The 12,207-nt window shown below is 37.6% G+C and overlaps 1 protein-coding gene and 1 pseudogene across 1 annotated transcript; one reads left to right on the forward strand and one right to left on the reverse strand.

The window, feature by feature from the left end:
- The first annotated feature begins 2,156 nt into the window (after window positions 1-2,156).
- Window positions 2,157-4,236, forward strand: LOC122074026 (annotated as a pseudogene).
- Window positions 4,237-7,341: 3,105 nt separating this feature from the next.
- On the reverse strand, window positions 7,342-8,616 carry LOC122074025 (xyloglucan endotransglucosylase/hydrolase protein 22-like). Its single transcript, XM_042638811.1, has 3 exons — window positions 8,267-8,616; window positions 7,968-8,161; window positions 7,342-7,849 (listed from the first exon to the last, which is right to left on the reverse strand). Exons 1-3 carry the CDS (start codon window positions 8,513-8,515, stop codon window positions 7,438-7,440), a joined length of 855 nt encoding a protein of 284 aa, XP_042494745.1. The 5' UTR covers window positions 8,516-8,616; the 3' UTR covers window positions 7,342-7,437.
- Window positions 8,617-12,207: the final 3,591 nt, after the last annotated feature.

Raw genomic sequence — 12,207 nt, forward strand, 5'->3', positions numbered from 1 at the left:
TGAACAAATAGAACCTTAAACCTTACAAACTTATATTTCCTTACAGAAAAACAAAGAGAGCACTTGTTGGCCTCTTTGCTCTCTTTGGTTTGTTAAGGATTTTCATGCCAGTTTTCTCCTTCTTTGGTTTTGTTAAGGTCTTGGATATTTGTAATTACCCTCATACCAGCTATGTACCAACCAAACAGAGCAGCAGAACATGATTTTCTGACTGAAATACTTGGAATCAGAAAAAGTTGCAGGGAAATATTAAAAGACACATTAGAACTTTTGATTCTCCACCAATTATGAAGAAATAAGCATATAAAACTGCAATATGATGTGTGATTGAATTTCAGGCTTAGAGGCAATGTTGTTGTTCTTAGTCATTTCAGACACTATAAACTAGGTATATTCTATTACAGCTTTCTATATGTATTTTTCATTTATATATTTGGCTGTTGTGCATGTGTTTTCCCAAACTTATTCTATCCAAATGGAGGCTTTACTTTTTCGATGCTTACTATTCATCCAATTTTGTGACTATGATCAATTAGGTCTTATTATTTACCCAAAAAAATTGGGAGTGCGGTGGATCCGGATCCAAATTCCCCTGACAATCGCCTCTCTTTCTCAGCGGTTTCACAAATGCTTTATTAATGAATTCTCATTTGTGAATTTTTATTCGAAGTCTTTTTCTTTCCGAACTCTTCTTTTATGATAATTCCTCATCGTATTTTATTCCCCTTTCACAACATTGAGTAACAGATGTGCATGATTTTAGGTATCGGCCTAGGATCGGCCCTTGACCCAAGTCCGGATCAAGTGGACGTGGGAACACCTTCGATCAAATGGTAGTGATCAGTACTGCATCGGTATTGTTCCAACTGATATTAGTACAAATCGTCCGAATCGCATTAAGTATTGGCCACAAATCGGCCTTTATCAATCAATATCTTCTCTTTTGTTTTTTGTTTTTGTTTTTGTTTTTGTTTTTGTTTTTTTCTTTTTTCTTTTTTTTTTCAATCAAAAAAATGCTCCATGTAGGGGTGTCACACGGTCGGGCGGGGGTTGGCCTCAGTCGGGTCTAGTCAGACTCAACCAATTCTTAGGATTGCACCGTGAACACCTATTTAGCTATATGGGTTTAGTTAGGCATGATACAATTAATAATCGGGCCGGTCAGTCTTAGACTTAATTGGGCCGTCATGAATGAATCTTAATCGGGCCGTAATCAGGCTACAAACCTATTTAATTTTAAACAGACTTTAAAGAAGCATTTTTGAAAAAATTGTCTCTTAAATGGGCTTGGAGGGGATGTCAATAAAATGAGGCAGAGATAGATATTGCAAAGAAAGATCTCGTAGTTTAAATGGATTAAACCAAAGATGCGCATAACAGCTAAGTTACTAAGATATTAGGTTTTTAACCCATGAAACTCAAATCAATTAAATTATACCTGCATAACCCAAGTTAAACAAGTTTAAATCAATTAAACTATGTCTGAAAAAGATGAATTGTTCAGATAACAACTATCACCATCTCAATTGTACATATTACAATAGTCTTAACACTAAATACAGGTAGTATTAGAAAGAAGAAAAAAAAAAGTGTTGGGCCGGTTAGGCTAGGTGGCTATACCGTGTACGAAACCCAACACATTTATTAATCGGGTTGATTTATATCAGGCCATAAACGTGTAGAGTCTAATTAGGGCTACTAGTGCGGGCCTAGAATTGACACCCTCCATGGTAGTGATCATAGCCCCTTAGACAAAGGCCCTCATACGGGAAGCAGGGCTCCCATAAGACCAACGAGCGATAGTAGACCATACCGACTTGAATCCACAACTAGCTGACTCGAAGAATGGTGGGGCAAGAGGCTACCAACCCGATTGGCCATCAACTAACACATATGGATGTCAACAAATACACGTAGCAGACATTGGGTTTGGTCATGGTCTCATGGGCTAATAGCCTCAATGGGCTCTACGCGGCCACTGGGAAGCAGCTTCCTGATTTGTCTCTAACTTTGCAACTCCAATTGGAATATTGGAAGGAGGCCACAGTTAACCCTGCTTGATGGTAAATATCTAAACCAGTCTGGAAGAGTTTTGTCAGTTTCTATGAGAACATTTCCTTTCCAGGCTGGGTTTTAGTAAGGGCCCATTTGATTTTGTTTCCAGAGACAGTTTTTCCCTTTTTTTGTGTTCAGAAACTGAAAAACATTCTAAAAATCGTTTACTTGTTTTTGGAAATAGAAATAAAAATTTATGCCTATTTCTATGTTTGGAAATAGGAATGGAAAAATAAGTTAGACTTGTTTTTTTGTTTCTAGAGACAAATGGGAGAGACAAAATTTGTGAAAAACCAAATACTTCACTTGATCTACCCAAAACCCCAACCCATTGTTGAAACTTCTTACCATCCAAATGTGGCGATTCCAACCTGGTTGTGCGAAACTCACAATTTCATATTGCCTTCATTTTTCTGAAGCTCATCTTCATGAAGCATATATGCAACTCTAATGTCATGCATTCACTCGTGAGTTGCATTCTTACAACATTTTGCTTTCACTCATGTCTTGAACTTGATTACACTGTTGAAAAAGTTTCGGGAAACAAAAAAATCAAACACCTTTTTGTATTTTCAAAAATCATTTCTTAGACACAGGATAAACAAAATCAAACGGACCCAACTCTCATGAGTCTCGTCCAACTATGAACAGCTCAAAGTTCATTCATTCATTCTGATCATGAATTTTCCATTTCCTTTCTTCGCTTCACCTCTCTCGTTTGCTTCCTTCCCCCTTGTGTATATAAATATGTATAGACTTACACTGCATCCACAATAGCCCAGTCTCTCATTCCTGACCTTAATCAAATCAACAATTTTCCTTCTCAACTCAGCATCCACTCTTTGTATCTCTCATGGCTACTTCTTCTTCTTCATCTTCCTTCACTGTTTCCCTAGTGTTATTCTCTGTCCTAATGGGCACCTCTTTAATGGCTCTCTGCTAATGGTAATTTCAACCAAGATTTCGCCATCACTTGGGGCGATGGTCGTGCCAACATACTCAACAATGGGGAGCTTCTCACTCTGTCCCTTGACAAAGCTTCAGGCTCCGGTTTCCAATCCAACAACGAATATCTGTTTGGGAAGATTGATATGCAGCTCAAGCTTGTTCCTGGCAACTCCGCTGGCACTGACACCGCCTATTATGTAAGCTCCTTTTGGTTATCCCCCTGTTCTCAATGAATAAAGTTTCCAACATTTCCTCAAACGTCTCTAATTCAAAAATGAAATTCTGTTGCAGTTATCTTCAAAAGGGGCATCATGGGATGAAATTGACTTCGAATTCTTGGGGAACCTGAGTGGAGATCCTTACATTCTTCACACAAATGTGTTCAGTCAAGGCAAAGGAAACAGAGAGCAACAGTTCCATCTGTGGTTCGACCCAACCCCCGACTTCCACACCTACTCCATTCTTTGGAATCCCCAACGAATCATATAAGCAAGTATTACTCATATCCACCCATCAATCCAAAGTTCCAGTGTTCTGATCTGATTGTTATATTACATTTTTTTTTTTTTCAGCTTCTCTGTGGATGGCACTCCCATAAGAGAGTTCCAAGAACTTGGAGTCAAAGGGCGTTCCCTTCCCAAAGAACCAACCCATGAGGATTTATTCCAGTCTCTGGAATGCAGATGATTGGGCTACCAGGGGTGGGCTTGTCAAAACTGACTGGAGCCAAGTTCCCTTCACCGCCTCCTACCGCAACTTCAACGCCAATGCCTGTGTTTGGTCTTCTGGGTCGTCTTCTTGCTTCTCCAATTCTCCATCCTCCTCTGCATCCTCCGGCAACAACAACAATAATTGGTTCTCGCAACAGCTGGGTTCAACGAGCCAAGAGAGATTGAAATGGGTCCAGAAGAACTACATGAACTACAACTACTGCACCGACACCAAACGCTTTCCTCAGGGTCTTCCGACCGAATGTACCACCACCAGTCAATCTTAGATGGATACACATACACGCAGAGGCTCCACAGGATTAATTGCTCTTATTATTCATTCATTGACTCAATTTTTTCCCATCTGTGAAATCCATGTTACCCAGATTCTTTTATTTGTTATACTTGTTAATTGTAACTCAGAACAACACGAAACTATTCTCTTTGTCATTTAATCAATATTTCAATCTACAATTTGAACTGGATTTAATTATAAAATCTTTGCAAGAACTTGAATTGGCTATATCTACGGTTCCAACACTACAAGATTTCATATATAAGAGCTACTGTGATGCCATAATTTGACTATAGGGATAAAGAAGCAAGATCATCCGATAAAAAAATGAAACATCGGTCAAGCCCAAACTGGGCCTGTAAAGCTTAAATTAAATAAGGGTGGAGAATGTGGAACTGACTTCCACCAAAATTGGGACCGACATTAGCTATCTCAGACCTTGATCACGCGTGATATTTTCAAGTTCTTCGATGAAGTATTGTGAATGGCAACGAGCAATTGAAAATGGCAATAATGGAAGTAATAGTTGCTTGGTGGTCTTCTAGTTCCACCCGTGGTCTCTCAATTACTCTCTCTAATGGTAAGAGGTAATGTTCAAGAAAGAACTAAGGGCCCAATCCTCTTATATATCTCCACTCAATAACAGCCTCCCATTAAGGTGTTTATTAGAGAGAGTATTTGTGCACATCTCCACTACCTTAAGTGGGGAGTGAGAGTTTGTTAACGTGCATAACTTTTTTCCCCATATGTTGGTGTGGCATAGGCCACATCCACTAACATTCTCCCACTTGGCATATGTTTCCATGTGCCAAGTAAATGTTTAAATTCAACTGATGCATGGCCATGCCGAATTTTAACCAAAGGAGTATCACCATGTCCAAAATGAGATCTCCAATCCGTGAATCATGACGGAGCATATTCATACAAACAATACTTCCTTCCATGCATCACGATGAATTGTCCTTCTCAGGTCAAACTGGTGGCCACAATAGAAGCAACAATTGCTTGGTGATCTTCTAGTTTCCACACGTTGTCTCTCAGTTATTCTCTTTAATGGTAAGAGATAATGTTCACGCAAGTAGAACTAGAGACCCTAATCTCTTTATATCTCTTTGCTCAATAACGGCCTCCATCAAAGTGGGTTTTGGAGAGAGTGTTTGTGCATATCTCCACTACCTTAAGTGGGGAGTGAGAGTTTGTTATGTGCATAACTCTTTCTCCTATATGCTAACGTGACATAGTCCATATTAGCTAACAGGGCCTCTTCCAGATCGGACATTGGGGCTTCCCTAAGAAATCCAAAGTCAATCATCCTGCTCTTTGCTTGAGGACTTTCACAGCCAGATCTAACCCAAGTTTGATATTCTATGTGACATATATAAGATGTTGTATATCGTTCTTGTCAATTTAATTCGATTCACCATTGAGAATCGATCATAGACTAATACAACATGGTCCAGCATAAAATCATTCTTATAGGGGTAACTATGGGTTCTATAGATAACAAGAGCCTAAAACAATGCTAAAGAACGGATGAAAATTGTTTCACAATGCACACAAAGATTTACATGGTTTGACAATATTGTACACACAATGTTCACGATGAGATGATGTCTATTTCACTATCAATGTAGAATAGGGTTACAACCTCTCATTTTCACACCTCTCACAAATTGATTACAGAGAACAAACCTTGCTACAAATGTATAGCGAAACCTTACATAGGTAATTTACCAAAATACCCACCATATAGCCCACTTATACAAGCAATGGAATACAAGATATCATACCCCAACAGTTGGAATAAGGTATAGTGACTTCCAGAAATTTTAGAATAGGAGAAAGAATGCTAACCGGTCGTGCTCTCCAGCGTCTAGACACAAGAATGGTGAAATGACCATCTCACCCCCTAGTTGATGCTTGGTTGCATTCTCCCATCGGCCTTGTGCTGGTGCAAGGGCCATACGACCTGGTAATAATTTTCTCTCTCCCTTAAGAATATTATGTTTGGGCCTTAGACCTGACCTATCCTGCCTTAGTTGCCGCATCTCTACCAAAACAATGATTAAGGTCATTGGCTATATAGCAAATGCACTGAAATGCTTTCTTAGAATCCATTAGATTATGGCACGAGTTGTGCCAATGAGATTGTCTGGCCGAGTATGGTTTTGTAATGAAGCAAAGGATAGTCCAGGCTTCTGAAAAATCGAAATTGAAACAGAGGTCCATCTTGGGTCTAGCTATGGTTTGCGTTATAGCTTGTTGTATATATACATATATATATATATACTTTATATTATAAAACAAAGTTTCAAAATTATGACATATTCCCTTGTTTAAGTTTTACTCTTTTACTTTTAACTTTTGGGTTTGAAGCTCAAAAGTTTAGGAGGGAAGTTTTCAGCGAAAAGTTCAAAAACTCATAAGCAAAAGACAAATTCTTGTTCTAAAGGCCAAGGTGTTTATTCCACATTGGTTTGAGATGAGTGGAAATGTGGGCATATATATAGACTTATTACTTAATGGTGCAAGCTCTTTGGAGAAGAACTCTCCCATTTCACACGTGTGTGGGGTTTTCCTGGGATGCTTTTGAATCACGTGTCGAATAGAGCCAATTCGGGTCGGGTGTGGGTCAAGAGATTTTTATCTTTTTGCACCAAATTTAAATTTTAAATTCAAATACATATAGGTGTCTATATGTACATACCAACTCATACATACAGAGAGATGTCCATACATAGACAGGTTTGTACGAGTAAAGAGAGGTGTCTATATGTAGACAAGTGCCTCAGTACATGTATAGATAGAACAGATACATAAGTATACGAATATCTATATATACAATATTGTGTCATGGATAGAATACGTTTTGGCAATACTCTCTCTCTCTCTCTCTCTCTACTTCTCTATTTTGACCGTTGCATACAAAGTGTATTACGAAACTATACTTAGTGAGCTTAGCCTTTCTCTCCCAAAGGATCAGAGGCTGTGTACAATCAGACAGAAATCACTGGTTGTTTTATTTTAGAGGTAAAATGCAAGATTCCCCAATTGTACTATTGTAGGGGGGTTTCAAACCTTAAGGAGAGTATCTTCTTCTGATACGACTCAACCTGTTTTGGTCCGTTGGCTTCAACATCAGTGCTGGTTTTCTTTAACAGTTCATCTTTTGCAATCCAAGAATACTTCCCATCCATCTAGTGGTCTTATACTTCAGTATCGGGTACTCTTTTCTAAAACAGTTCAAACACGATGATAATGGAAATTCATGCCTTGCTATCTATTGATGAACTCGATAGTAATTAAGTCAATTTTATTTTATCTTCTGCCACTTATGTTACAAAGTAAAGTCTCCATAAGAATAAACTGACAAAATATTGTGTGTTTCTTCTCCTGGTATTACAGTGAAGTAATGGAGCCTCCAATGGCCTAAGCTGTTTTATTAAGGGAACACTCTGGAGGAAGGCCTCGAGGGAATCGCTTGGTGTCAGTGCAATAGTTGTAGACCATATAGTTCTTTTGCACCCATTTGAGTCTACTTTGGCTGCTCGAGTCCATATCTTGATACATCCAAGTATAATTCTTTGAAGAAGAAGAAGAAGCACATGAAGATGACGAGCTCCCAGAGGACCACATGCAAGCATCCGCTTTATAGTTTTCATAGGATGCAGTGAAGGGAGCTTGAGTCCAATCTGTCTTGACTAGGCCTCCCCTTGTAGCCCAATCCTCTGCATCCCAAATGGTACCATAAATTTTCATTGGCTGCCTCTTTGGGTATGGAACACCAGTACTAGACTCTGCGTTCTTAAATTCTCTGATAGGAGTTCCGTCCACATAGAAACTGAAATATGATAAACCAAAGCAATCATCAGATGTGAGTAGTCCGATGTGAAAGCTTAAGAGGAATTGTGCACCTTCTCCTTAATGGTTAACCCAAAAATAGTGTTGCATGCACTTACACAATGTGAAGAGGGTTCCATAGAATAGTGTAATTGTGGAAGTCCTTAGTTGGGTCGAACCAGAGATAGAATTGTTGTTCCCTGTTCCCCTTCCCCTGTGTGTAGATATTAGTGTGGACAATATTAGGGTCTCCACTCAGATTTCCGAGGAATTCAAAGTCGATCTCGTCGTGGTTTGAACCTTGAGATGATAACTGCAAAATAATCAATTAAACAACATTAAATACAAAGATACTTAAAATGAAAATTGAAAGAATAAGCTCATCCCAAAAGGCTAAAATGAACCAGGATAAACTCACATAGTAGGTGGTGACCGTCCCAGCTGAGTTGCCAGGGACAAGCTTGATCTGGATATTGAATAGCCCAAAAAGATAATCGTTTTTGGATTGAAAGCCAGAGCCAGAGGCCTTGTCAAGAGACAATGTGAGGAGTTCCCCATTGTTGAGTATTTTAGCCCGGCCATCTCCCCAAGTGATGTCAATATCTTGGTAGAAAAAACCGGTGGCAGAAGCTGTGAAATAGCTTAGTAATAGATAAACCAGCAACATAATTGAAGCTGATCAGCAAGTAAAGGAGGTAATACCAGTAAAAGGGAGGAAAGGCTTTGAAGCGATATCACTAGTGAAGCTCACCTGGGCCAAAGGTTGTGGCTTTGTGTTGTGTTCAAGGAAGCCATCACTGATGGATATATATATATATATATATAAATGTGTTGTGTTCAAGGAAGCCATCAGTGATGGATATATATAAAGGTCGGTGGTTGTGGGGTTTGGTCAAAGTGGAGAAACACGTAGAAATGAGAACCAATGAGGGATGGAAGCAGGGGAGGTGGGATTGACGACATTAGATTGTGGAGAATACACGGGGAGTGACCTGGCAGCCTGGAAGCAGGAGAAGTGGTAGTGGCTTCTGGAACCAAGGACACGTTTTCATAACACAGGGCTTAAAAGTTGAAGTCTAGCCTGACATAATAAGTATCACTGAGGCTGGGTGCTGGCTCTGTTCTTTCCACAATCTGATTAGTCTTATGGGTTGACCTTCCTGCTGGCTGCGGCTTTGTGCTATAGAATTTTAGTAGAGAGCGACCGATGGGACAGTTTGACTTGGAGCCCCAATTGAAATGCCCCTCTTAAGAACGCATTTGGCAAATTACACCAAAACCATTGCATGGGATTTTCTTCTTCCTTAGGTCTATGGCTTCGATGGTCCCAATATTTGTATAATTAATGATTTTGAAAAGGAAAGTTGTTTCTTTCATATAAAATAGAAGGCAAATCCAATGCAATGGTGAGGTTGTTACATTGGATTTAATGATCATGGGTTTGAGATGGAAAAAAATTTCTTCATAAAGCCAAGATGGAGGGGGAGGTTAAGGTTGTATGTATTATGATCCTTCTAAGATTCGGCAGTTTGATAAGATCCCACTTGAGAATCAATTTAGCAAATCACATCTAAATTTTGATTCTTAGTATCCTTAGCACCCATGGAAGACTTTACCGCAGTAGATTGTTTCCCTCACTCAATCATGTTCAATAAAAAAATATCAATAGCTAAAAAATAAAATTGGTATACAGTTGGGACAAATCAAATGTAGCCTTAATTTGTTGCATATTTTTAATTAATTTTATTCATAAGAATCAGTTTTTCTACAGCCATCATCCAAGTTAGGGGCTTCGATTTGTAGTTGAACTAAAATCTCAAACAGATTTGATCAAAAAAACAGAACTGGTTGGACCGAATTTCCTATTGGTCTAATTTTAGTTTTATCTTAGAAAATCTTAAATATTGATCAGTTTTCGGTCAAGTGACTCTAGTCTGATTGGATAAAAAAGACTAATTGAAACCGAAAGAACCCAATAATTAATCAATAATTCTTGTTATTTTATTTATAACAATAATAACAACTCAGTTATATCCCAACTAAATGGGGTTGGTTATGTGGATTCGATCAAAGACGGAAAAAGAAAAATAAGTAAAAAGGAAAAGAGCACACCAAAAAAAAATAAACACCTAAATGGAGTTGAGTTCATGGATTCTTGCCGTCCAAAAGGTTTATCCAAGGCATACTTAGGATCATACTTAAATTGTGGATTTTTTTCTCACTACATCTCCTATGGTCATCTTAGGTCAATCCTGCCTCTTTTTTATCATTCTATTTGAATCAGATCACTCATTCTTATTAGAGCATCCTCAGACTTCGATTGAACATTATCATACCACCTTAAACAACTTTCTCGAAACTTATCATCGTGGCAACTCCTAAATCTGTTCTAATATGATCATTTCTTATTTTCTCCTTCCGAGTTTTACTACATATCCACCTTAACATCCTCATTTCTACTATATCTACATGAAACTTCTTAACAGGCCAGCATTCCCCGCATGGTTAGCTATTTACTTTTAGAGACTCATTTAACTTATGTCAGATGCTTTGATCAGCCCACCCAAAACTGACCGATTCACGTCCCTTGCTGAAGTTGTGGGCCGCCAAATAATGCAGATATCACTCGTTTCTTTATTGGAGTCCAGAGAGACAGAGATGCATGCAAGCGTGATCTAAACGATGTCAAAACAAAATTGGATTTGGTCAACTTGAGCGTCATTTTCACATATGGCTTCATTGGCAGTTCTTAGGTGCATCTGGCTAATTTCTGGATTTCCTAAATGTTGTTCAAATGGTCAAAACCTTGTAACAAAAATATAAAATAAAAAAAAATAGTCAAAATCGGAGAACCCATCATATAGAATAGCCTATACAATAATCCCTCCCATCAAGCTGATGTGGCCTATGATGCAATGTTAACATAAGTAATGGACTTTGGGAGAATTACCAAGCTCATATTAAGGCTGTGTTTGGTATGCATTCCCATTATAAGAATGTGTATTTTCATTTTGAAAATACAGAATGTGTTCTTAACTGAGAATGAGAACATTGTTTGTATAAAATGTCTGTTTAAAATGCATTTTTTATGTGAGAATGCTCACACATTTTATCAAACATCTCATAGGCCATCTTCAGTGAAAATCCCAAACAATATTATATCAATAACTCACAAATAAAAATATAAAATTTTGAATGGTTCCTTAAATAGTATTGCTTACATCAAACCCGTAAAGGTCGCGAGAAAAACAGGAGATTCTAGGATTTTGGATTCGAGATGAGATCTTAAAAAGGAGAAAAAGAGAGATTTGGGGTGTGATGAGCACAATAATGTGTGAAATTTTAGGGATTTAAGTGTATATTTTGCCCCACTTTGGATAGTACTACTTTTATTTTTCTTGTTTTTTTTTTTAGTTTTTAAGTCTACAAGAGAAAGTGCTTAAAGTAAATCAAGAACCGGTCCAAGCTTAAACTAACTTGTCTAAAGGTGGAATCCACTTATTTGTACCACATCCTCTCTCCTACAAAATCCTGAAGATTATTCTCTCTCCTTACCACCTCACAAGATCTTAAAGATGCTATGCTAAGATTTCTTTCTGATTTAATCAAGATTACAAGATATTAGTTAATATTGCAAGGAAGGAATAGAATTTGTTAATTTTGGAAACAAGATTCTCTCTTTCCTCACACAATATCTCAGAGAATGAGGATTTTTACCAAGATTTAATTTAATTTTATTTTCTTTCTTTTCTTAAAGAAGACTTGTATAAGGAAGGAGGCAAGACCAAAGCCCTATAAAAGCTCCTTCCTCCCCCCTCCTATTAATTATTATTCCCCTTAGTTTATTTTCTAGTGTATGCTTAGTTTTCTTTTTTCTCTCCCTCTCTTACTCTCTTTAGTTTTAGTTTTTCTTTATTTTTTTCTTTAATCATTTTTGTAATAGCTTTTTATGTCAATTAATGCAAACACTCTTTTATTCTTATTCTGCCTTTTATGTTTATGATTTATGCAATGAATTGTAATTTTTAAAGTTATAGTTCTAGGCTTAGATCTAAGTGACAAGATCATGAGCCGTGGAGCATCTTTTTTTTTTTTTTTTTTAGTTTTTTTTTTCAAAGTTTGTTTTCTCTAGTACTAGAAATTTCAAATTTGGTTTATTTCAGATCTGGTTTTTAGTACTAGTATTATTTCAAATCACCCAAGCTTTCAAGTTCAAGCATTGATTCAAGTAAGTAGGCTCCTTCAGTAATCTTCTCTCCCCCCTCTCATTCCCTCTTCTAACTACCCTTTATTTCTTAATTTAGAATTTTAATTTTAGTTGTTATATTATTCCTTTCCCTTTCCCCCAAGGTTCATGGC

Source organism: Macadamia integrifolia, chromosome 3 (genome assembly GCF_013358625.1).
Source record: "Macadamia integrifolia cultivar HAES 741 chromosome 3, SCU_Mint_v3, whole genome shotgun sequence".
In the NCBI taxonomy this organism is placed as follows: Eukaryota; Viridiplantae; Streptophyta; class Magnoliopsida; order Proteales; family Proteaceae; genus Macadamia; species Macadamia integrifolia.